We start from the raw sequence: 25,601 nt of genomic DNA on the forward strand, positions 1-25,601 counted from the left end.
CACAGATTATTGCTATCGCTGCAGGAATACATGGAGCACCATCGCAGAAGTCTGTGTGCTGTTGCGGTCTTTCCCTCTGCCTCATCTCCAAGAAATAAAGAGCTGGAGAAGGAATAAGGACGATACAAATGCATGGATCAGCAGCCACATTAGGAGCGACTCGGAGAGCTTGGACTCTCCAGTTCTCATAGGAAACCAGAGAACCGAAGCCATGGGAGAACAGCGTGTTGGTCTATGAAATCATGACCAACATGGTGACAAGAGAGAGAAATTAACTGTTCTCATCAGATGAAACAACCAGAAGTAAGGCTCAAAGCAAAGGACACATTAACCAGCCTGCATCAACAACAGAAGGTGCTGTAATCTCATGAGTTCCAGCCACACAACGAACCTCTTTTAATGCACAAGTAATATCGAAAGAAAGAAAGAGACTTAAAATTTCAAGGGGAAAAAATTGCAACCTAAAATATCTTACCCTGACTGGCTATCAAGACCAACCAAAAGCTGGCACGTGGGCTATGATGTACATCCCTAAAGAATGTCCTACAATAAAATCATGGTAAGGGTGGGAACAGGGGCAGAAATCTAAAGCAAACAAGACTAAAGCTCACCGCTTCCCTGCCTGACATGGCCACAGATTCTCCATATTATCTCACATGGCTTTTCTTCAAGACTTGTCCTAACATCTTCCATACTTTGAAAGAAACTGAGGTGACATCTGTGCTGCTCCAGAACAAAACGGGTATCAGGGATTTCATATTAAGTTTCTTTGGAAGGTTGGTGAAACAGTACCAGGGGAAATAGGCATGATGAACACATCGTTCAGAGCAGAGACAGGCAGTAAACAGCTGCCAAAACCAGCAGGTGGTAAATTTTCAATGTCATGCAATAATACCAGTAGTGGAGGGCTGTGAGCTGTAACATCTATAGTAAAGCACTGAGAACAACTTGCCACAAGGCAAAAATACTGCCTTGTATTTAGGCAATGCTTCTACTGATTAAATGATCAACACATCTTGCTTGTGGTATTTTGACTGCATCAGCTTTCTTGTAATCTGAAACATCTTGACCACAACATAACGACCCTCCAAGGCCCTACAGGGTTCTCTGTCCTCTATGTTGTGTGGCCTCCTCAACACACATCTGTCCAACAGCCACAATACATGGGTTGTACCTCAGATCGGGAATATACGATCTGGCTCATATGCAGAGGACACCAGCCACCTCCCATGGAAATGGTGAGTTAGGAAAGTCTTTCCATGCTACACATCCTGACATGGTCCTCAACATCTGCCCCAGCAGACCAAATCACTCACTCCACCCCACAGAATTACGTGCTCGTTTTCACGTAGCTCGGTTCCAGTGATCATCAAGGACAACTCCAAAATCAAAAGCTATGAAGATGAAGTGGTCAATGCAGATGGCATAGGGAGAATTTCTGAAAGTGTAGGTAGTCAAATACGTCAGTACAACTGAAGAATAGATGTATTTTCAACCATGACCTGGAGCAGAGGCATTAATGGAGACAGCCTAAATAGAAAGGAAATCAAGCACAGAAGAATAATAGCAACTGTTCCAAACGTTTTTCACCATTTTGAGTATAAGGAAGAGGAACAAGAAGATATAATTAGTGGTTTTACTTAAATTTAGAAAAAAAAAACCAACCATGGTCATAAAATTTATGCTCTATCTATCACAATGGCTGATGCCATTATTGTCCCTTCCTTCACAGACGATCAAATGGGCAATCAAAAAGAGTTTTGCTTCGTCAGTTTTTCCACTGCCATCAGTCACAGAAAAAAACCAGCTCAACAGAAACAGAAAGCTGGAAGAGAAGGAACCGAAACGTTCATCTTTACTCTAGGTTTTACAAAGCAGTCTCCACATATCAAAACAGCTAGTTAAGTACCATGATTTCTTCTTGCAATCAAACCTTTTTATTTCTCTCCAGAGGCTACTGCAAGAACAGAATTGCATGACACTCCTCTGCAATTGAAGACTTCACTTAAGAGTACACTGCATGAATGCAAGGTGATGCAATAAGGAGAGACCATGTCAAAAGTAAGAGTCTTAATGCCAGAAATGAATTCTGCAGTATTAATAAAGTCCTCAGATTTGCTGGCAGCTGCAAGTTTCACCTTCAAAAAATAATTTAAAGACCACTGTCCTACACCCACCCTCATTTTTATATCTGCAAAAATACCTTTGTTTTCACATGAAGTCTTGCACTGTTGGTGCAGAGCAAAAATGATCTAGAGATATCACAGTACCAGAAGAATTCATTATTTAAAAAATATAGAAGAAAAAAAAAAAAGGAGTACAAACCTTTAAAACTCTGCAAGCTACAAAAAAAGACATTTCATTGTTGTACAGTAAGTTAAACAGGTAGGATCTATCCAATTCCATTTAATATTTCTACTTCATATTATTTTCTAGAATTTCCAGGAAAAACAAATGGGCAACTGAACTCCCCAAATCTTCACAATCTTCAACAGATGTATTTAAATATATTCTTTAATAGGACAACAAAGCTACAATCCATGTATGACTCAGAATCATAGAATCCCAGACTGGTTTGGGTTGGAAGGGACCTCAAAGCCCATTCAGTCCCACCCCTGCCATGGGCAGGGACACCCTCCACTAGCCCAGGTTGCCCAAAGTCCCATCCAACCTGGCCTTGAACACTTCCAGGGATGGGGCATCTACCACCTATGGGCAACCTGTGCCAGTGTTAAACCAAAATTCTGTAAATTTTCTCTGCAACCTCAACTTATCAGCCTTCTAATACTAGAAAGCAAGTTCAAAACATGAAAAACGCATTTCCTCATTTCTTGAAGCTACATGGGTACCAAAATAGCCAGTTAGACACATTTGCACAAATCATATGAGGCAGAGCCTTTATTGAAACCTTACAATATCTTGAGCTACTTGAAAGAGTTATTGAAAGAATATTACACAATTCCTTTCTTTGACTACTAAATTCCTAACAGTTTCATTGTTTAGAAATAAAATCACATAATGAGAGAAATATTGAGGTTGGAAGGGATCTTTGGAGACTTGTTTAAGATCTGTGTTGGTGACATGGACAGCGGGATCGAGTGCACACTCACCCAAGCTGTGTGGTGCGGTTGACGCACTGGAGGGAAGGGATGCCGTCCAGAGGGACCTGGACAGGCTGGAGAGGTGGGACCGTGCGAACCGCATGAAGTTCAACAAGGCCAAGTGCAAGGTCCTGCACATGGGTCAGGGCAATCCCAAACACAACTCCAGGCTGGGCAAAGAATGGATGAAGAGCAGCCCTGAGGAGAAGGACTTGAGGGTGTTGATTCATCAAAAGCTTAATATGACCCAGCAATGTGCGTGTGCAGCCCAGAAAGCCAAGCGTGTCCTGGGCTGCACCACCAGCAACGTGACCAGCAGGTTGAGGGAGGGGATTCTGCACCTCTACTCCACTCTGGTGAGACCCCCCTGCAGTGCTGCGTCCAGCTCGGGGGTCCCCAGCACAAGAAGGACATGGAGCTGTTGGAGCGAGTCCAGAGGAGGCCATGGAGATGATGGGAGGGCTGGAGCACCTCTGCTCTGGAGACAGGCTGAGAGAGCTGGGCTGGTTCAGCCTGGAGAAGAGAAGGCTGCGGGGAGACCTTAGAGCCCCTTCCAGTCCCTGCAGGGGCTCCAGGAAAGCTGGAGAGGGGCTGGTGCCAAGGGCAGGGAGTGACAGGCCAAGGGGAATGGCCTGAAGCTGCAGGAGGGGAGATGGAGATGAGATGGGAGGCAGAAATCCTTCCCTGTGAGGGTGCTGAGGCCCTGGCCCAGGTTGCCCAGAGAAGCTGTGGCTGCCCCTGGCTCCCTGGCAGTGTTGAAGGCCAGGTTGGATGGGGCTTTGGGCAAGCTGGGCTAGTGGAGGGTGTCCCTGCCCATGGCAGGGGGTTACAGCTAGATGGGCTGTGAGGTCCCTTCCAACCCAAACCATTCTGTGATTCTATAATTCTGTCATCATCTGGTCCAACCCCAGTACTAAGAGTAACCTATAAAACATTAGAAATATCCTTTTATATTCCTAGAAACAACTTCTATAAAGTGGCCATCTAACAAACAACTCTTGACTATGGTTAGCTTAGAGTGAAAGAATGGGATGGGAGAGTAGGTAGTCCAGACAATCAATATGTTGTGTATTTTCTTGTTCTTTTTCTATGGAAAAATCTACCTGTATAGGAGTGAGCTATCAACGTTAGCAACAACTGGTTTTTGCAAAGTATGATTCTGTCTGTTTGGTGCAACTGTTACTAGGTAAGGCTGTAAAGTGATTCCTAAATCCCTCTTCCCAAGGAAACCTGGTTGAGCCATTAGACTAATGTCTTGGATGAGCCTTTCTGGTTCCATCATAGAATGGCTTGGGGTGAAAGGGATGTCAAAGATCATCTAGTTCCCATTTTAGTTTTGTATACTGAAAAAGGGAACAGGGCAGATCTCACACAGCGCTGAATTCTCTGAAATAGCCCTGTGGTAAGAAGTACATCTCTTTGCGGGGAAAAACGAAAGGAAAAAAAAAGTGACAGTGGGTAGTTTTAGCAATATCTTGGTATTTCTGAAAGATATAAGAACTCACGGTGGTGTCCTCATCCAAAAGCAAAGCCTTGTCCATGAGACTTTCCCGAAGTTCTCTGCACCTAGATTCAAATTTCCTGAGCTTTTTTTGTTGCTGTCAATGTTGCTTCTAAATGGAGGAGATGCAAGATGCAAAATGCTACCTATAGGCTAAAAGAATGATCAGAAATAAACATTTTGATAGATTTCAGCTCTGTCTCTATGCAACTCCTTTTCAGAGAGAGCAAGGGTTACAAAGCTGATGAACAGAGATCTTCACGCTCTTTTATTTAATGGTGGAATAAAATGGAAAGCCATGTTTAAAGAAACTTTAGATCTTTGATCCTCATGTCCCTTTGAGAACCTTCCCTTGGCCACCAACCGGGACAAAACCTTTTGTTCCCAACTATAAGGAGCAACCGGCAATCGGTTATGGTGGCGAGCTCAGTGGCAAAGAAAACTGAAGCAGAACATGGCAGGATCAGTTATATGATATCTTCACTTCTCAGACTTCAGATGTAAGAGTAGAGGTGAATGATGATCTTTCAAAAAAAGGGATACATATCTACTCTTTCTTCTACATATATGAACCTCTCTATGGAAGATTTAAGTTAGTTTTACAGGAGCATACACCATTCTGGTTTCATTCATGTTCTGTCACAGCCTCCACAATCTGAATGAATTTCTTCAGCTTTCTTCTTTATGTTTTTCTGTCCATCTAACAGCAGCATGTGCATATTTACAGCATATTTTCAAAATCAAAGGCCTAAAAATGGGCACACCAACCCAAAAGTTTGCTTTTCCCCCTCAATTTTCATCAGATATTTTTATAAAAGTTAAGTAAAAAATTGTATCATTAGACCTGACAATATTTCTATATTTGAAAGCTCTGTTTAACAAGTTAGATAGTGTATTATCCTTCTTATCCAGGAAGAGACACTTTTATGAAAATTACTTTTACAGAAAAAGTAATCCTACTCAGAAATCCCACCCCCAACCACACTTACCGGAGGGCATTCATACAGATGCTTTGCTCTACCTTAAGTGAACAGAAATTATCAGGAAAAACAAAAACCAGAAAATCAACACCAGACAGAAAATGTCTTTTAAGGCACTACTATAAACAGAAGAAAAATAGTTCGATAGGAAAAATGCAAATTTCTTGCTAGCCTATTTGGATAGACAATCGAAAAGCAAACGCAGATGTACTTGGCATCCTGACCAGAAATAAATCCAGGAAATGTAGTAGCTCACAGATTGCACGTCTCAAAAAAAATGTGACCAGCCCTTACTTTTTTTTTTTTTTTTAAATTACCTCTGTATAGTTTGTGAAGGTAAAAAAAAAAAAAAGATCTGAGACACATTTGTACACAATCCGAGCTAAGAAAACCAGTGCTGAGATTTTTTTCATAAATCTGCAGGCGTTAACTTTCTCCTAGTCTATTAGTTTCTGTTTGCAATCAGTAGGAATTATGCTTTTACTCTTGTTGAAAATATGACAAACTACCCTTTAAACTCCAAAAGACGGTGTAGTAAGTATATTGCTAGTGAAATGAAGAACAGCAAGAATATCTGACAAGCAGAAAATATGGAATAATATTAAAAAAAAATAAAAAGGGATAGGAGGAATAAGCCTATGCAACCACCAAAACAATTTCAGTGACTGAAAGGAACATTTTACATCTATAAATTAAAATACAAATCAATGTTAAGGGTTTGTTCCTGCACTATACTTACACTAGATTTCTACTTCATGAGTGACATTCATGTTTACTGATGATGTCACTACCAGTCATAATGTATCTTAAAATGTTTGCTCAATACAACAGTACAGAGATAATTTAACATACACAGAAACCTCCCGATTTAAAGCTTATAGCACAGGCTAATTTTATTTTTCATGGAAAATATCCAATTTCTCAAGTACACTACTGCAACTAATAGGATACAAACCACTGAACACTACTAAACGAAGATAAGTCACAACAGTTTCAAAGATTAAGAAAATAACCCCATGTCATTTTAATTGAAATCGCAAGAGACTAAACCACAGTAGGTTTTCACTGTTTCATACTTGTAATTAGGAGATTCGTTTGCCTACATGAATTTTATGGATTAGAATGGATGGCATAATACAATTTTCTTCCCCATTTTGGCTCCAATTCCGTATTGTACTTCAAGCACACGCTTACATCTATCCCAGTGTTTTACAGCTAAGGCAAATAACAGTTTTGTTGAAATTTTCACCTAAATAGCAAACTGTTGACTTATACCGGAATTTCACTGAGTGCTCTAGAAAACACTTCAGGGTTGGTTTTTTGGTTTGTTTTATTATTATTTTAGTGATGTTGCCAATCCAGTAAACAATACCCACACTGTGTTCTGAAATGGGTATGGTGGGGGGAAGAAATGGGGAGCGCTGAGACAGGATGTTCCCCAATGGCGTTTCCTAAACTGTGATCCGCAGGGGAGCGCATCATCTATACAGACTGTACACCAAGCCATGTTATTTCTTCCAGAATCCGGCTGGACAGCACACTCCCTCATCAGTGATGGTTTTGTATTTTAAAAAAAAAAAAAAACCACAACAAAAAAACCCAAACAACAAAAAAAACCAACACACTATCTCCTTTATTTATTGTAAAGCAGTTTTAAATGGGCATCTTCAAAATCTACGGTACTGTACTGACAAAAAAATTGAGCACCAAGTTTTTAAGATATTGTTACTTATTTCTTCTAAAATAATTTCTAAGGGAATGACCCAGTTGAGGTGAGTTTCACTGCTGGCCAGACAGGCCTGAAAATATATAATAAAAAACAGCTGTTGTCTCAAACATTTATTGGTCATCTATCAGAAATAATCCCCTAAGATCTAAAAGCTGATGTAATACCTAGTTTTTGTTCATGTTTTGCAGTAGTTCCTTTAAATATGGGCAAATCACTTTATTTGTAAAGGAAAGCTTATATATCAATGGTAAAAAAAAAAAAAAAAGATGTAAAAGTTTCTCGTCTACAGTTTCTCTCATCTACTGCACTCTGGTGAGACCCCCCTGCAGTGCTGCGTCCAGCTCGGGGGTCCCCAGCACAAGAAGGACATGGAGCTGTTGGAGCGAGTCCAGAGGTAGGCCACGGAGATGATGCGAGGGCTGGAGCACCTCTGCTCTGGAGACAGGCTGAGAGAGTTGGGCTGGTTCAGCCTGGAGAAGAGAAGGCTGCGGGGAGACCTTAGAGCCCCTTCCAGTCCCTCCAGGGGCTCCAGGAAAGCTGGAGAGGGGCTGGTGACAAGGGCAGGGAGTGACAGGCCAAGGGGAATGGCCTGAAGCTGCAGGAGGGGAGATGGAGATGAGATGGGAGGCAGAAATCCTTCCCTGGGAGGGTGCTGAGGCCCTGGCACAGGTTGCCCTGAGAAGCTGTGGCTGCCCCTGGCTCCCTGGCAGTGTTGAAGGCCAGGTTGGATGGGGCTTTGGGCAACCTGGGCTAGTGGAGGGTGTCCCTGCCCATGGCAGGGGGTTGGAACTAGATGGGCTGTGAGGTCCCTTCTGACCCAAACCGTTCGGTGATTCTATAAATATACAATGTCTTTATGATAAAGTATGCAAGTCAATGAGAGGGTTGCACAGTTGTAGCTCCAGAGCAGACATGAAGAATAAGCCTCATTTCCGTAACACATGTGAGAAACACCCTAGCCATTCACTCACATACTTACCAAAGCAGTAAGCCATAGAACCAGCAGCACGCACTCACTTGCCTACATCACATCGACAGATTTCTTTCCTGCTAGCACATCTCTCTCAGATGAGAAGCACATCTTTTATTACTTTGCAGTTGCCATTTGGACTCCTCTCCTGCACTGGTCTGAGTAACCTTACGTTTCCTTTCTCCCTCCTCTTTCTTGGGAGAGTAGACAGGACTGGCTGATAAAAGGCCTTTTATCTGTATGAAACTGAACAAGGCAACTCTGTGTATATAGGATCTCATGCTGAATAATCATTTACGGTAGATTTGACTTAAACATTCTCTCTCTGTTTCTTTTTTTCTTTTTTTTTTTTAGCTGTCAACACATTCTGGTTTGTACAGGTCTGAAAACTTAACTTCCAAGGTTGCAAAGGGGAAGAAGGGAGTATAGTTTTTAAAAATAGTTAAGAACACATCTACTGTGCCCTTTAAAGTAATCCTCGGTCTAAGACAAACAGCTTTAGCGGCCAAGAAGGTCTGCTCAGTTTACCTTACATCCATCTAATAAACTGCTAAGTGTCAAATGTAAAATCTGGATCTCTGGGGTCAGGGACTGCTCTAGAACTGAAAGGATGAGAGGCCACTCCTGTAAAACTATGTTCAAGCATTTTTACAGCTTACATACAAATTTATGTCCTTTAACTATTGCACAGCAGGTCAAATGAGCTTTTCATTTTTTTTCTTAAACCAATGGAGACTTCATCCTCAGGAAAATTAAGGTAACGTGATCTAAGAAATATGGCAAGAGTGGCTTCTCAGAAATATCACTACTTAAAATTCATGGAGTCAGACAGACAAGGTCCAAAAACACTCTACTCACTGTGCAGAAGGTGCCGTCAAACATTTTTTTAAGTCCCACAGAAGAAAGGAATAACAACTCTTATGTCTACAACTCTTATGTCTACCGACATTTATAAACCCGTTAAACTAGCTGAATTTCAGAAAAAGTATTCAGTTGACTTAACTAGCTGAACTTCAGGATAAAACAAAGAATGAAGCTCTACATACCTTTATTTCTGCATGGATTATTTTTTTTAAACAAACATTTTCATTTTAATTACACTCTCCAGAGTACCAGGCAATTCAGTGACTGCTGTTTATCCCTAAATTATGGCCTTTTGATTGTAACAGAGAACGTGCTCATTAGGTAAAGCAGCAGTGTTCTGTTGGAATACAAAAGTGTTTTTTTTTTTAAATTGATGGCTCCAGAACAAATGCAGGGCTAACTGAGAAACTGCATAAATGCAAACAGAACACACACAAAAAAAGTTAAAAGATAAAATGGCTTTTGACTTATCTACAGTATGCTAGAAAATACGAGGAAGAGATGATAGGTGATGCTCATCCACCAAATATTTGTGTTTTTACCTAGAAGCTTTGGGGATAAAACAACCAACCCACAGGCAGAACATTCATAAACTTATTGACAATTTGTAGATCTCTGCATGGAAATCTCCAGCAGTGGTTTGCAAACTCTGATGCATTTCCCACCCCCGAGGAAACGACACCAAACCAAAAGCCAAGAACAAGGGCAAAAAGAGAACGAAGCGTGGAAAGGAAGGCACAGCCACGATCAGGGCGCTGAGAAAAAGGAGGGGGGTAAACGGCCAAAGAGGTGGTTCGGGCAGGGCCTGATCTATCAAACAACCACGAGAATGAAGACACATTTTTCATGAGGGCTGCTGAATACTGAACAGCTCCACAGAGATTTGGGCAGCTCCATGCTTCAAGATTTTCCAAACTTAAAGGGATGAGGACCTAAGCAACCTCACTGAACTTTAAAGTTAGCCCAGCTTTGACCTGGAGGTTGGACTAGATAATGTTCAGGAATCTCTTCCACTCAAAATTATTCCGATTCTAAAATCAAGAGTAGAAATAGAGCTCCACTACTCAGCAAAGGTCCTGGGAAATGAAGAGGCAGTCATGACCATGACTGAAAAACAGACAACTTATGGCAGTGATACCATAGAATCATAGAATGGTTTGGGTTGGAAGGGACCTTAAAGATCATCTAGTTCCAACCCCCCTGCTGCGGGCAGGGACACCCTCCACTAGACCGTGTTGCCCAAAGCCCCATCCAACCTGGTCTTAAACACTTCCAGGGATCCAGGGGCCTCCACAACCTCTCCGGGCAACCTGTTCCAGTACCTCACCACCCTCACAGTCAAGAATTTCTTTCTAACATCTAATCTAAATCGACCCTCCTTCAGCTTGAACCCATTCCCCCTTGACCTGTCACTACACTCCCTGATCAACAGTCCCTCCCCATCTTTCCTGTAGGCCCCTTCAGAAACTGGTAAGCCACAATTAGATCTCCCCAGAGCCTTCTCTTCTCCAGGCTGAACAAGCCCAACTCTCTCAGCCTGTCTCCAGAGCAGAGGTGCTCCAGCCCTCCCATCATCTCCGTGGCCTCCTCTGGACTCGCTCCAACAGCTCCACGTCTCTTCACTTCTATTCCTGACCTATGAACTGCCTAACCCACACCACCACCTGCTCTCCATCCCAATTTTTCACAAGAGCATTTTCACAACATGCCTGACCCAGGCACCTTGTTCCCACATATTTTCTGGTTCACTTTTCCACGTCTTTCCCCACTTCAGCAACCTCCTCTCCTACTGCACCCCAGAAACATTGCAGGGATAATCCTTGGATATAAGAACTAGGTTTTGATCAAGGAAAGGAAGGGCACGAGAACTAGGATGAAACAAACGGCCATTAAAATATGGTTAGAATAGTATTTTTCATTTTCTTCCAAAAAATCCCTAAAAAATATGAATGTGGATGTGAGCTCTTTTACTGTGAACTGTATGCCTCGCCTCAGTGGTAATTTTTCACATGTTCCAAAATATTGCCTAAGTGTATCCCCACTCCCTTCTCCCAAGTCATTGCTAAGGTTTAAAATAAACAGGTACAAAGTCTTTTTATTAGAGGGAAGATATAAAGCCAGACTTAAATAACTCTGAGATGAATACATGATGTGTATAAGAAATACTGGTATGGAAAGCTAGGAAATAAAGAGCAGTCGTCATCTTGTATAGCCAGCACAAGATTCATGAAAAGACACACATGAAAAAGAAATCCAAAGAGGTGGAGAAGACTAGGTAGCATATTGCTGGTATAGACTTACAACTCAGTGTTGGTATTGCTACTACTTCGGAGGCCCAAAGTTTCCACTTCGTTTATTTTTAAAGCACTGAGTTGTGACTAGCCCTCTTAAATCACAGGGAAGAGAAAAACAGATATTGGGAAGGATGGCTGTTTGGATTGAATGTCTTAGCAAAAAGCTGAAATGCTGATGCAGTTAGGAAAAAAGAAAAAAAACAAAAACCAAACACACACAACCTACAGTAGAGAAAACAGTGATGCCCACAGAAGCAGCTCACGGATAACTCCACAGACTGAAAGATACACTGCCTGCTTCACTAAAACTGAAAGACCAAGTAAAAATGAACAGCTTTTAAGAATAAAGTTTTTCATCTGAAAGTAGAGCACTTACATGTATCAGAATTCCAGGCAGTGGATGCTTATGAGCACAGTAATTGGAAAGAAAAATAACGGCTAAAAGCAGGCTCAGAGAAATTTGCTTGCATCAGTTCAGCAAAAAATGTAGTTTCTTTATGAAGGGCTTTCTTTGTAGAAATAGCGTCATTCTAAGCTTAGCAAGCCCTTTATAAGGAACTAGATGTTTTCACTGAAAATAGAAGCCGACAGTCCACCTCTGTTCTTAGAGAAATATTATTTTAACCTAAAGAATTCCATAAAAACTGTAGCAGATAGCTTAGCATTTTTAAAAGGCTGCCTTTTAAAATTCTTTTAAAATGGACAAATATTTCAGTATAAGGCATTTTAATTTTTCATCTAACAGAACAGTCAGTAAGACAAGACCTAAATCAGATACCTGACTTTTTTCCCTGCTTTAAGTGCTGACGTGTTTCTTGGAGAAGAAAAAGTACACGAATGACTGAATGCAAAATCTACACAAAAAGAGAAGGTCACCGATAATATTGTTTGGAATGTCACACGTAGACCCATAGTCTTTGTTCCATGCAAAGTATATTATATTAAATGTTAAACGGACATCTAATATGGAGAATTCTAAAGAGCTTCTTGTTTTGCGGTAAAAAGGGAAACGTGCACGAAGAGGTTGAACTGTGACAAGTGCAGAATAGTATCAATAATCCCATTATAACACCTGATTTGTCAAACTTGTCTCTACAAGTTATTCTAAAATTCACAATAGTGTTCTTAACCATTTATGAAATGGAGCAGATCACGTCTTTGTAGCATTCACAGCCACTGATTCTCCATGCTCTGTTGGAAAGAATGGCATGAATAGCTACTAAGTCTTACACTTCATTTTCTTCAACCTCTTATTGATATCCTGGTGTTTTGAATGCTGTTCGACTATAGGAGAATATAATACAAAGGTAGTATCAAGCAGGTGTTTTCTTTCTGGAACCAGTAAGTTCTGTTGATGTATTATATGCAGCATCATGGCTTAATGGACCAAACGAGGTCATCAATATGCATGATGTCCACATTGGGCAGTGACCGGGAAGCGGTACGGATCCTCTTCTCAAAAACGGAAAGTCTGTCGAGCTGGACAACAAAAGAGGTTGTCCAGGTGTATCTGAAATCATGCGCAAACACACATTTCATGCCAAATATGAGATTTTTCAGGAAAATGGCAAGGAATAAAGACATTTATGTAGAGATATTTCTCATTCATAAATACATATTTCTCATAATCCAGGTTGAAAAACAGATTTTCCTCTTAAATTTGTACCTTAACTGAATGAATCCAAAGCTCTTTCAGAGATCACCATGGATTATCCAGAAGAAATATCATAACTAAGTGATGGCATAGAATAAAGAAAACTCATTTTCCCAAGGAGATTCTTGAAAGAAACTTTTTTCCTGGTAGAAAGTTTTCTCCCAGAATAATGTTTTGGGAGCTATTACTAATTGCAGAACACCTCTACTTAAACATGAAGGTTCTTGAATTATAAGGGGTTTTTTTAAACAGAAAATGAAAGCATACTGGAAGTCTAAATATTTGCCTTGCTTTTAGACAAAGATTATTAAATTCTTGGACTGGAAGGTGGGGATGCCTTACAGATCACTGATTTTAACCTGATTAAGTTGTGTAAGCAGAGGAAGTCTCAAAGATACACAACAATCCTCTCTATCTCTTTAAAAGAAATTAAATACTCGAAAGTAAGAAAAATGAGAAAAAGTAACAAGCAAAAATTTAGAGAGACTAGGACAAATAAATTCACCAGATATGTAACTAAACAAAAGTCACGATTCATGTAGAAGGCTTTAAGATAAAAAAAATACACATAAAATGGAGAAAGAGGAGATAGGGGCTACTGAGAAACTCAAACTGGGGAGGGGGAAATCCTGTTGGCTGATGGAATGATGGACAAAGAATTGGAGTTAGCTGTAATACAGGGCCAGTATCAGATGCAGAGATTAAATTTATAAATGGACTTTGAAAAAGCAAACACGAGTAATATTCTGTATTTGGAAAGCAGCAGTTTGTTTATGTTTCTAATGCAAACGAGTATATTAGTGCCATAGAGAATGTGTGACATTAATGAGGAAAAAGACTTTCTAATCAACACACCCATAAACCTCACATCTTAAAAGAGAAAACTTTAGACCCACTGATGTTCATTTTTATAAATGCTGGAATATCAGAAGACAAGATAAACGTACATGGAGAGGCTCTTCCTCATATAAGAAAACACTATTTAATAAACATTTGGACCAACTAGATTCTGGTTTTTGCAAAAATAAAACAGGTAATATTTTCATGAGAACCGCTCTTGAACATTTCCCACCATTTTTTCCACTTGATTCATATGTCAGTGTATCATAGCGAATGCAGTCATAGGTCAGTATGTGAAGACTACCAATCTATTATGCATTAATGAGGTAGATACAACACATTTTTATGAAGCATTTGTCTTAGTACCTAATTAAATTTTCATTTAACAACAACATTAGACAAGTAATTAAGACTTCAATGATTCTTTTGACAATTGTGTTTTGATCTAAGCCATGTTCAGTTGAGTTTTCCAAGCACCTCCACAAGGCCCTCTTAGTATTGTGTGCTTTCATCAATGAAACAGAACAAAAATCAAAGGAGTAACTAACCAAGAGGACAAAACAGTCACAAAAAAAGAATCTGAGTCGCTTGGTAATCTAGGAAAGTTCAAACAAAATGCGTTCTCACACAGTTCTTCACGCTTGCATCAAGCACGCATGTAGTAAAGTGCTTCAGGAGTAACAGATCCCACAGGCAGGACCGCTGGAGCTGGAAGGTGGAGAGCGAGAACTCTCCTAGGCTGTCCTGTGCTTCAAGTGTCAGTGGTGACATGGGTGTCAACCAGAGACATCATCTCCCAGAAAGCACTGGCTACTTGTGAAGGCTCTACATCCTCCTTAGTTTCTAGGGTTAATAAAAGAACATCCTTTTTTTCCACTTTTTTTTTTTTTCCCCCTCTCAGAAACCTGCTCAGATTTTTATGTTTTATTCACAAAGCAGGAAGAAGCACAGTAAGTTTACAAGCATACCTGCCTGACATGGTTTTCTGCGACAGATGGGATCAACCAGAGTAAGATTCCAAAGTAGGAGAAACAGAGGAGCCTCACAGCCCCTAAGTATCCGTGAGGGAATATCACTCAGGGAAGGAATAGGCCTGAATGGCTCTGGCGTTTTTGCATTTGGATCTGGATGTTTCTTGGATACAGCTTTTCCTCCTCCCTTCAACTAGCTGTGCCAACAAGACTTAAAGGAGTAACATCCAAAATGAAGTTACACACGAAGCTTCAGTGGGTCTACAGAAATTCCTACAACAGGAAAGGCAGCAAATTCAATTCAGATCTTGGATTACAAAGATTTCAGTAGCTGTTCTCTCCGTGCAGGTAAGAAATGAACTCTCCTAAGTCAAAGAGGTGCCATACACACACAGCCCCTACGGGGAACAAGCTGGAAAAAGGCACCATCCCTCTAGGCTCTGATGGTGAGGCCACAGCTCTGGCTTGGGAAAATATTCCCCAGTGATGGCAGAGAAAAATGTGGTTTTTCATATTCAGTTAAAAAAAAAAACAAAACAAAACACCATTGAAAAACTATTAAAATGCTATGCAATAATATGGTAAAACAGAATGAAGCTACCTCAAACTTGTAGACAGACTTTTGAGTAATGCATGTGGACCACGTCAAGCCTACGGGATCAGCTCATGCAGCCAGCACGAGCCAGGCTGGATGTGGCTTTCTAAAAAGATCAGTAAAAATACTGAAAAACTCAAGAGAAGGATTATATGGAGAAGATTCAGAAATTTACAGGGGTTTTGGAGGGGTTTTTTTTAGAATTTTTTGTCTGTCTTAAAATAGACAGCAATGATAAAGCTAACACTAGCAAACATGCAGTGTGATCATTTACAGAAAAGATTTCACTCTGAATTTTTCCTAATGTTTCCTACAGAAAGTTTGAAAATACAATAAATACATAGATAGATTTCAAAGCAATTTGCTGTCTTCCAAATTAACTGCTATCACGTACATCCAGATACAGCAACCAATCATCTCACTGTCCAGTATGGAAATTTCTACATAGTTTACTCATTTACTACAAGCAGAAGTTTCTCTGCAGAGAAACTGCAGAACAACAGCCAAGTTTCTTCAAAAGATAAGCCTGAGAAAAAACTAGTTTCTGTATATGTGCTAGTTAACAGCTAAACCTTTCCTCACATGATCTGGAGTACAGAAATGAAAGCTCCTAATTTGCTAAAAGATAAAATACGCCTAAGTCTCAAAAATACGTCTTCCACACACACCCTGAAAGCTAATTTCACAGGTATTTTTAAAATTACCGCTTGATTACAAATATCATCGACTTCAGCCATAAAGCAAAACCATGACAAATGTCTTCAATATTACAGAAATACTCTAGAGGGAGATTTACTGCAGCAGTAAATCTAATATCATCCTCAAAGGAAGAAAGAAATAATTTAAGTTCATTGGTTAACAAAACAGGCTACTGACCAGCCAATCTACGGCTGCTTCTTGTTTGTCCCCAAGTCGGGGATCCACCCTTAAAGTCTACAATCTCTTCCTGCTCCCTGTAAGGCCACAGTAACCTTCTGTATCCTTTGGGCTGAAAAAAGAAAAGAGAAAAACATTCTGTCCAGACTACAGGGAATGAACTAATAGAAAGTTGCTTGTTGGATTTTCAAGGCAGGTACCTCAAGGTTCTTTTAGCACTTCCCCAGGGGTTAGTTAGCTGCTGAGTCAGAGGGAAGACTTCGTTTCACTCTGAATTTATTTTTTTTTTATTATTTCAAACACGTTGTAAGGTCGTGTTTGCCGAGCTGCAGTTGTTCTGCCACATGGGATTTCTGAATCAATCCAGGTGACTTGCGTTCAATGCTGAAGTGGTTGCATTTTGCATTTACGGAGCTCTCGAGCACCCTCCCCAAGCCTCACAGATGTCGCTGTTCCTGTGGAGTGTCTGCCATCCTCCTGCTCTTACAGTAACTACTACAACATTGCACTAAAACAATGGCTTTTCAAACGAGAAGTACTTTACCTAGCACCTTACTTTTCTTTCTTGAAAGATTCTACTTTTACTGTAAGTGGAGCAATTTGATTTTCAGTAAAGTTGTCGATCCACAAAAGCACACCTTTCCTCTAACATGCCAGCACAGGTACTTTACAAATCAATACTTGTACAGGGCTTCTCCTCTATAAGCCTCAAAGCATTTTACAAGGCAAAGGAAGAAAAATTATTGGAATTCTATTGCTGAAGCAAAAGTTGCATTAATTGCCAAAGGCTTCTGTTTAATAAAATTTAAAAAACTCAAAGGACCAGGGATCTAGCTCCCATTCTATCAAAAGACCTGTATTCTGTTGGCTAAAATTCACTCGATTGCTCTAATCCCTTATTAGATAAATACTATCACCTTTGCACAGTCTTCACAATACAAGGAGAAATCAGTTAAATTTGCAAAGCATTGGACGACATAGTAAGGGACTGCAAAGAAAAAAAGTTAGCCACAGCACAAGTTAGTAAGACGTGGGGGAAAATCTCTGATTTTAACCCTTAGAATTTTAATCCACTGAAAAACTGTTAAAAAAGCCACTATATCTTAAGGAAAGCAGCCTAGCATCTTTGACAGAAGATGGTAAAAGAAACAGTCAGCTTCTATCTTCTGATCTTAAACAATGGAAAACCAATACAGTAAAGCAAAAAATAAAGCAACTATTTGGGCACTGCAGCCCATAAGTATTATTTTGATATATAAATTATACATTATGAATGTGCTTTATATATAATGTATATACAAGCACACGTCATAGATACACAAAAAATGCTACGGCAATATTGCATGTTTTCATCACTTTTCTAGACAACAGGTATTCGCATATTCTAATGTCTTGAAAGAAGTGGCTTTTTTCAAGGGCAGTGAGACGCTCACAGGGGAGGAAAGCTAGTAAAGGCAATCGTACTACCTGCTTACACCCACCTTTCCTCTTGCCTTTACTGCTCCTCTCGCCCCTCCACCAGCTGCTCTGACAAGCTGCTTTTTGCTTTGGCATTCGCCTTACTATCATTTGTCCTCTCCTGATTACTGTCATTGATAGGAACAACACCCAAGGATGCGTTTGCGCTTCACTCATAGCTGCCAATGTGTGGATATAAACTATACTGCCTTCTCTCCATATTATAAAATGTTTTCAGTGTATTAAGTTTCTCATTGCGACAGACTATCTAAGCAACAAGAAGCAGCAATCAACACCAAGTGGCCTGACCGCTTTCTCCAGATCGCAGATAACTGTTTTTACTGAGCACATTAATTTGACCTCCAGAAAAAATAGACAGGAAAAGAAAAAACTTCATAACAATTAGTGCCTTTTTTTTTTTAATCTGAAAAGAAACCTCTACTTGCAACTCAGTTCAAATTTAAAGCTCTCGTGTGACTTACAGAATGGACTTTCTTACCTTTTTTCTACATTATTGATGCCTTCAGTGTAGGTACTACAGATAGCAACTGAACTAGCATGCACATTTCACAGCTCTAGCTCTTTGAGGTTACTTGCAGACCCAAAGAGATAACGCCATGTTAATTGCCTGGAGTCACGTTTTACTCTGAAACAATAATCACTAAATATCGAGCGAAAACAAAGCACGACAAAACATGACAAGGAAGGTCAGCTTCTGTGTTCTCAGGACATGACACAGACTGGGAAAGACTGTTGTCAAGCTAAAAGAGTTCAATAATAATAAAAAGTACAGCAGAGATGTAATTACGACCGCAAAAAAAAGTTAACATGCCAGGTAAAACATTTTTTTACTAGGTAGCAACAACAGCACACATTCACTAAGTTGTTCCTTCACCTAACAGAAGAGTATTCTTAGCTGACTTCAGCTACCTTATTAATCATGGCAAATAGCTAATAATAATAATAGTGATACAAAATTGCAATTTAAATGCTATTACTCTGAATACTGTCAATGGGAAGTGAGAGCCTTTCTATACTCTCAATTCTGAATATTAAGGTATGCCTCGAAGCGTATGTTAAATAACGCGGTACTGAAAATACAAGTGAAACAGCTTAGTGCTCATTCACAACAGATCTGGACCGGACTGCAGAACTGCAGGACTGGGGCTGATATATCAGATACTTCTCCCATTTATACCACGGCGCAGCCTAGAAAAGCCAGTAAAGAACCCACTGGAGCCAGACAATAAGCAAAAGAAAAAAAGAGCTCGAAAAAACGTCAATGGCAACAGGTACAACACGGCAAAAAGACTCAGTAAAAAAATCCCTTGATAAAATAAGACACAGGGCAATTTACCTACAGATCCTGTAATTCATCCCATACATTCAAGCCACGTGCCATGTAATTAGGGATAAATTATAAACACTGAACCATGGGGTTTCACTAGCATTTGTACAGGTTCTCCTTCTCCGAACAAAAGCACTCTTGTGTATAGAAACTTGGCATCCAAGAGCAGTGCATCAGCATACAAGATTTTTAAACCAACAAAGCATTCAGTTCTGGGAAACTTATTTTCAATGTCCACCGTTCCACTTTTTTTTATTTTTTTTAGCTTGCCAAAAATGTCTAAAGTTAGAATATTCCAAATTCCCTAAGGTGACAAAAGGGATTTGGACAGAATCTGTGAAAAGATTTAGAAATCTTACTTCAGAAACTAACTACTGAGAATTTCCAGTTCTCTTTATAACTGGTTTAAAAGGAATCCCCTCACCAATGACGAGTACAACTTCACATTTATTTCGATTACAATTTCTATGACCAAAAGGCTTTATGTGAAATTTTATTACCATCTCAAAAACAGAAATCCTTTTAGGCCCAAGAAGAAACATCCAACATTGTTCTTGAACTGTACACTTATCAGCAAACCAAGGAAGCGATCCCACAAGACTTCATTCATAGAAGCAGCCATTCAATGAATCTCAAATGATGCAGCTGTATTGCTGGAAAAGTTGGGTGGTTTTTTAAACGCAAGTATCTGAAAGCCTCAGTTGTTAAGACTGAGCCTTCCGAATCTGAGAATGTAATTATTTTTCCAACTTCTCAAGACTATTCCCTAAATGCAACGACTGCTCTAAGTGCTTCTGCATATAAGAAACATTCCCAGTGTGGAATAGATAAATGTATTAAGAATCGATCTTAAATTCTCTACAATGTCATTACAAAAGTCACTAATGAATACATACTTTTAATCAAAGTTTCATCAGGCATATATCGATTCTGTCATTGAAAAATTGCTATATTTAATCAAATTAAGTGCCACTGCTGATGTAATCAATGTATGCTAATGTAAATTCATGTACAATGAAAGAATTGGAGCACCAATAACCGCCGACCTTTATAGCACTATTGTGAGCGTTTGGATTAAACTCAGCACAAATTTCATTTGATTTACTCAGTGTTTTCAGCTACGTTCCGGGCTGAGACCACATGCAGAAAACCTAGGACTAGAAAACGTGTACATCGGAGGTTCAAAGTATACAGAAATCCTCTTTTATAAACTGAGAGTAAAGCCTGGCCCACAGAAAACATTTGTTCTGCATATACTTGTGGGTGATGCAGCAGCGATGACTAAAAGGATGCTTAACACCGCAGCCTACAAACTACATTTGGAAACATCTTAGCAACAGCTTGCGTTTTCACATTTCACTCCTGTCACTGCCCCAACATCAACAATTGTAAAGTCAGGCACATCTCCAGCTCTATTTATTGTATATTGAGCTCCACAAGCTCCCTCACTTGTATTTTATTCTACCTTTAATCTATTTTAAAATAAATTAATGGATTTTTAATCTGTTGTACTTCAACTTAAGCTCCAAGACCCTTTACTGTAAATTAAGCAGGCAGCTGCCCTTTATTAGACGCTTTCTAATTTTGGAACAAGGGAGAAAAATCAATCCTCCCTCCTTTCTCACAAACAAATCAAAATTCGTTCCACTTCCTATCACAAGCACAAGGCCAAATCTGGCCGTTTTTATTTCAAATGAATGGGAAGCTGCTCTTACTGAAGAATATGAATTTATTTTGGACTGAGTATGCCAGAACACGTTTCCTCTCCTCTAATTGACCTGATTTTATTTTTTTACTCGAGTTTCACACTAACTTCTGAGAAAACCTCAAAGAGCTGATTGACTTTATAATAATCTGAAAAAAATGTTAAAAATGTCTTTGGTACCCAAGAACTTCCTCAAGTCAAAATGTCTACGAAAGCACAGAATAAGTCTCAGTAGTGCATAGGCCAAACTGCCCGATTCAGAATTTCAAATGGTACTTTCATACTAAGCAACTTCTGGAAAGGATAAACAAAAAAAACATACACTGTGGAAAATTTGCTAATGAATAAATTGCCTCAAGAGAACAATGCCATAGACATTAAAATTATTCCAGACGTACCTGTGCATATTCTTTCTCAATTGCAGCTCTTTTCTGACTGAATGCTCTGAAAGAAGAAGAAAAAAAATAATCCATTAACACAAAAGCAAAATACTATAAATTCAATAATTTACTTAAAAGGATTTTCTGCTAGACAGTCTTTATAGTTAAATAAGCAACAGAAAAAAGCAAAATTGTTTGACAACTGTGTATCAGTAGCCTAGCAACTAGCGCATGTGGACTTCACATATGTGATGTTCAAATTTCCAAGTTTTATTGGAGAAATTCAGTTCCCAGGACTACCGGTGTAAATACCATTTACTTCATTAAAGGCTGATCGGCTTTCCACTGGTATAGCCTAGGGAAAAATTTGGTAGCACAGAATGGAATTTGGCTTTATGCATCTAGACGGACTTATTTACTTTTTTTTAATTTTTTTTTTTTTTTTAAAGAAAAAGGAGAGTCATGGTTCCTCAACAGCAACCGAACATACGAGGTTCAGAGTTGTAGTCACAAGACTAACGGTCTCTCTTTAAAGCCATGCTGTCCCACAGCAATATCCCCATTTACCCATTAATGTAGCTGTATCACATTAGACCCACTTAACCCGGTGGCAATCATAGCATGTCATCCCATATTAACATCAGTGCTGTGCTCTCATGTAGGGGCTCAAGATGTACCATCTCAACAGATTGTAAAATCGAGGGTTTCAATATTGTTATAAGAGGCAGAAGGTTCAAATACCTAGATGCGTCAAGGCTCTTTCTTCAATAGCTTAAGCTATTCCCTCTTTAACCCTTGAACAAGTCAAAGCAGAGTAATTTTCTTCAAGCTATACTATAAACTACTAAGCTTAAGGCTACGCCATCAGCAAAAGAAAATCTAATTCTATTTAAATTAGTTACACAATAATTATGGTGACACATTAATAAAAAAATCCTCAGGAACATCCTATAATAAGGTTAACTCAAACACCGACAAAAGCAGTTCTGAACAGGCTCTTTCTACTCCTGTCTACTCCATTTCACCCCTGAAGAGCATCCACACGCTGATAGGGCATTACGGGCTCAATCTCCCCAACGGGATGTACAACAAAAGTCGAAACGCATCTGGATGGCTTAAAATTCTTTCCAGATTAATGATGGCCCTGAAGAGCTGGCCATATTCCAACTCCAATCATTACATCCCATCTTCCTAAAGCCTCCTCGTGTAGCTCAGGTGGGTAACACAGCGCTGCACAACTGTGCCATATGAAACTCCCCTATATGAACAGGTAAAGTTGTCTGAGACGCTTCTGAAGGAATCTACTTTGGAAAGCATTCAAGATATTTCATCTAATATTACAAAACAATGTCTTTTAAGCTCTCCTGTTCCAAAGTCCGATAACCCAGTCAGTTTAGCAAACATCTAAAAACCGCAACATCCTTCTATAGGACTTTACTTTTCTTTTAAAAGTATAAATAACTGCAGAAGTAACTACTAGGAGTAACTGAAATGTGTTATCAATGTTGAAAAGGTAAAAGAAAGCAAGCAGCTTTCTTTGAAACATAAATCTGGGAAGACTTTAGGCAAAGGCAGTTATTTTCCAATTCTCAGCTAATCTTATTTGAAAACATATAATCAGATCTAAACATTAAGGATTCTCAGTTCACACAAACCCTGGATACAGAGCTCTATATTTCACCATGAGGGTTTTTCCCCCCCCCCCATACAAAACAAATTCCACTTAAACTAATTGCGTAACAATAATTGTGACAAGCTGGAAGCCTAAGATGTCCCCTAAAAACCTGCTACATTAAAAAGTTTACACTAGAAAAGAAAAACAAAAGCATTCAACTGGCCCTAGTGTAGAATTACAAAATACCATGCAAATCAAATTTACTTGCAAAACCGACAGAAATCTTGAACTTGGAAGGACTGCAAGCTCCAGCATGAAGGAAATGTATTGTACAGTAGCAGCTCCATAAATTAGAAACATTTTAGAGCAGTTTTAGATTTTGTTCTGTATTTTAAATAGGGTTTTACAAAAAAAAAAATTGGCAAGACAGCACATAATTCAATTTATACAATACTTAAATTTGTGTTGGATCTCTGTTTTGGTGAATGAAGAAAATGGGAAGTACTGAAAGACCGGCAGGATCAGCCGTATGCATTCCTTGAAGCTAGTGTTCTCTGCTGCTTTGTGACTGCATTTCCCTCGATTAGGCAAACACAAAGCTGGTTTTAGCCTCGGGACAGTTTATACAGAAATCCTTTTATGACAACCATAAATATATTAGAAAACATGACAAAATATGAGACTGAAGTAGACAAATTTCCCAGGAGAAAATTATTTTGAGCAAGAAAAAAATAAAAGGTCCGACTACTAAATGTATCACAGTTTCTTAACTTGGGAAACCTGAAAACTTTCACGTGTGTATCTTGATTTTATGTGCAAAGCTGGAATATTCTGGGCCTTAATGTCATTCAATATGGAATTTTAAGTTCTTTCATATAAGAAAACATTTGTTTCCATAAGCTAATAAAATGTTCTCTATCTGTTACTGAGAAGTAATTAAGAAATTAATTAGTGGGCCTACAGGAAAGGGGGAACATTATTTAGGGTTTCTTTAAACAAGAATGTATTAATATCTGCTATTACATCTGTTTCTCAAATGAACCATTAATTAAGTGCAAGAAACACCAGAATTGCACGCCTAAAAACTGTCTTAGTTTTTGTTGCTGGACAGTAATTTCTAAATATCTGCTCTATCCTGCAAATGTTAATTCATGCAATATGCTCACTCTGTTTGCTCCATTAAAAAAATCATTCAAAATCATCTAAAGTCTTTGACAGTTTAAAACGAGGGTGAGAAAGAATAAATACAAAGAAATTCCACAATATTTAGTGTATATAATCAAGCGAAGACCATTTCTCATTTAAGTATGATACTTGCCACAATCCTCACATTGGAGGAAAATCCTGACTTAGTCTCCAAAAGAAGAAAACCAAATTAAAACCAGAGGAAAAAAAGAAGAAAACCAGAATTAAAAAAAAAAAAATAATTTATGCTCCATCAGGACAAGTCACCGCCACTTAAAAAAAAACCACATTATTTTATTACACATCCAGAGTGTGACCACGCGCATGTCTTTAAACGAGCCTGCTGCTAGGGAAGACTGCTGCAAGCCCAAAGGAAAAAAAAAAAAAAAAAAATCACGCTCAAGAAAGTTATTTCAATGGTTTCAACGTACATGATTTAACATCGAGAGGCGATGCCAGCCACCCACAGCATTTCCTCACACACTGCTGCCTACAGCCCCTTGCGTGGTTTACGGCTCCGTATGACTAGAATGAACCTAATCCTGGAGGGATTACGACGGAATGTTCTTTCCGACGCACAAACAGCTAGAGAAGCTCTGCAGAGAAGGGGTGTCTTCCTGTGAAATGTCAGTAATTGGCCAAGTGTGGTCGAAAATAGAGCAGCGGAATTAGAGAACAGTCACTCCGGAATGATTACTTGTCATTAGGACAATAAGGACTAAATATGGGGTTGGAAGGGACTTCTCTTTCAGACTAAAAACTAATAAGAATATCTGAAGAGGAGGAGGGTGGAGATTTTTCTGCTGTATAGCAGAACTTTGCCCACCTACATCTCCTCCTTACACTCCTCAGCAGGCTTCTGACCTGGGAAAACACTCTCCAAGGTGCACCACAAGGCTGAGCTGGTCACTTTGTTTCCCGAGGAAGGAAATCCTTTGGTCTTAATTTATATGACTTTATGTGATGAAAAATACCTGGATGAAATGCAATGATCTGTCAGATCAAAGAAAGTAGGTTACATGATCTAACTTTCCCTTGGGCTCCATGAAACAGTGGAACTTGTAAAGGAGCAGGGGAAAGAAAACTACACTTAGTGTCCTCCCTGCTTTGTCAATATTACTTTTACTAGTTCCAAACCCTCACCATCACTGCAAATTCCCAAACACGAATTCCAGCAACTGCTAGGTATTTAAATTACTCCTAGCAATTTAAGATAACAGATGCTATGAAATATTCAGGTATATTTTTAAATTTTTGTTGTAAATAAGCATAACAATGTGAAGTAAGGAGTCAGGTCAGTGGAGAATGATACTTCAAGAAGTTTTCCTACAGAGCTCTCAGTTACCAGGAGAAACAGACGGGGTCAGCCTGGTACATGAATGTCCACTTGGGCTAGAAACGTCTAAAGCTCCCACTTTAATGAAAAAAATCAGTATATTAACATTAAAAATATACATTAGTGTTATATAATATTGCCAATTTTATATATATATATATGCCAGTTATATATTTGCCAAGATGATCCAGTCATACAA

The 25,601-nt window shown here is 39.3% G+C and overlaps 1 protein-coding gene across 2 annotated transcripts in view; it reads right to left on the reverse strand.

Moving 5' to 3' along the window:
* FCHSD2 (FCH and double SH3 domains 2) overlaps positions 1-25,601 on the reverse strand; it is a 166,043-nt gene that overhangs the window by 109,948 nt on the left and 30,494 nt on the right. For both annotated transcript variants that reach the window (XM_075742599.1, XM_075742600.1), the window contains one exon: positions 21,285-21,330. In XM_075742599.1, the coding sequence (XP_075598714.1) occupies positions 21,285-21,330 (46 nt within the window). The remainder of the gene's footprint in view (positions 1-21,284; positions 21,331-25,601) is intronic.

This window comes from Balearica regulorum, chromosome 1 (genome assembly GCF_011004875.1).
Source record: "Balearica regulorum gibbericeps isolate bBalReg1 chromosome 1, bBalReg1.pri, whole genome shotgun sequence".
NCBI classification, from domain to species: domain Eukaryota; kingdom Metazoa; phylum Chordata; class Aves; order Gruiformes; family Gruidae; genus Balearica; species Balearica regulorum.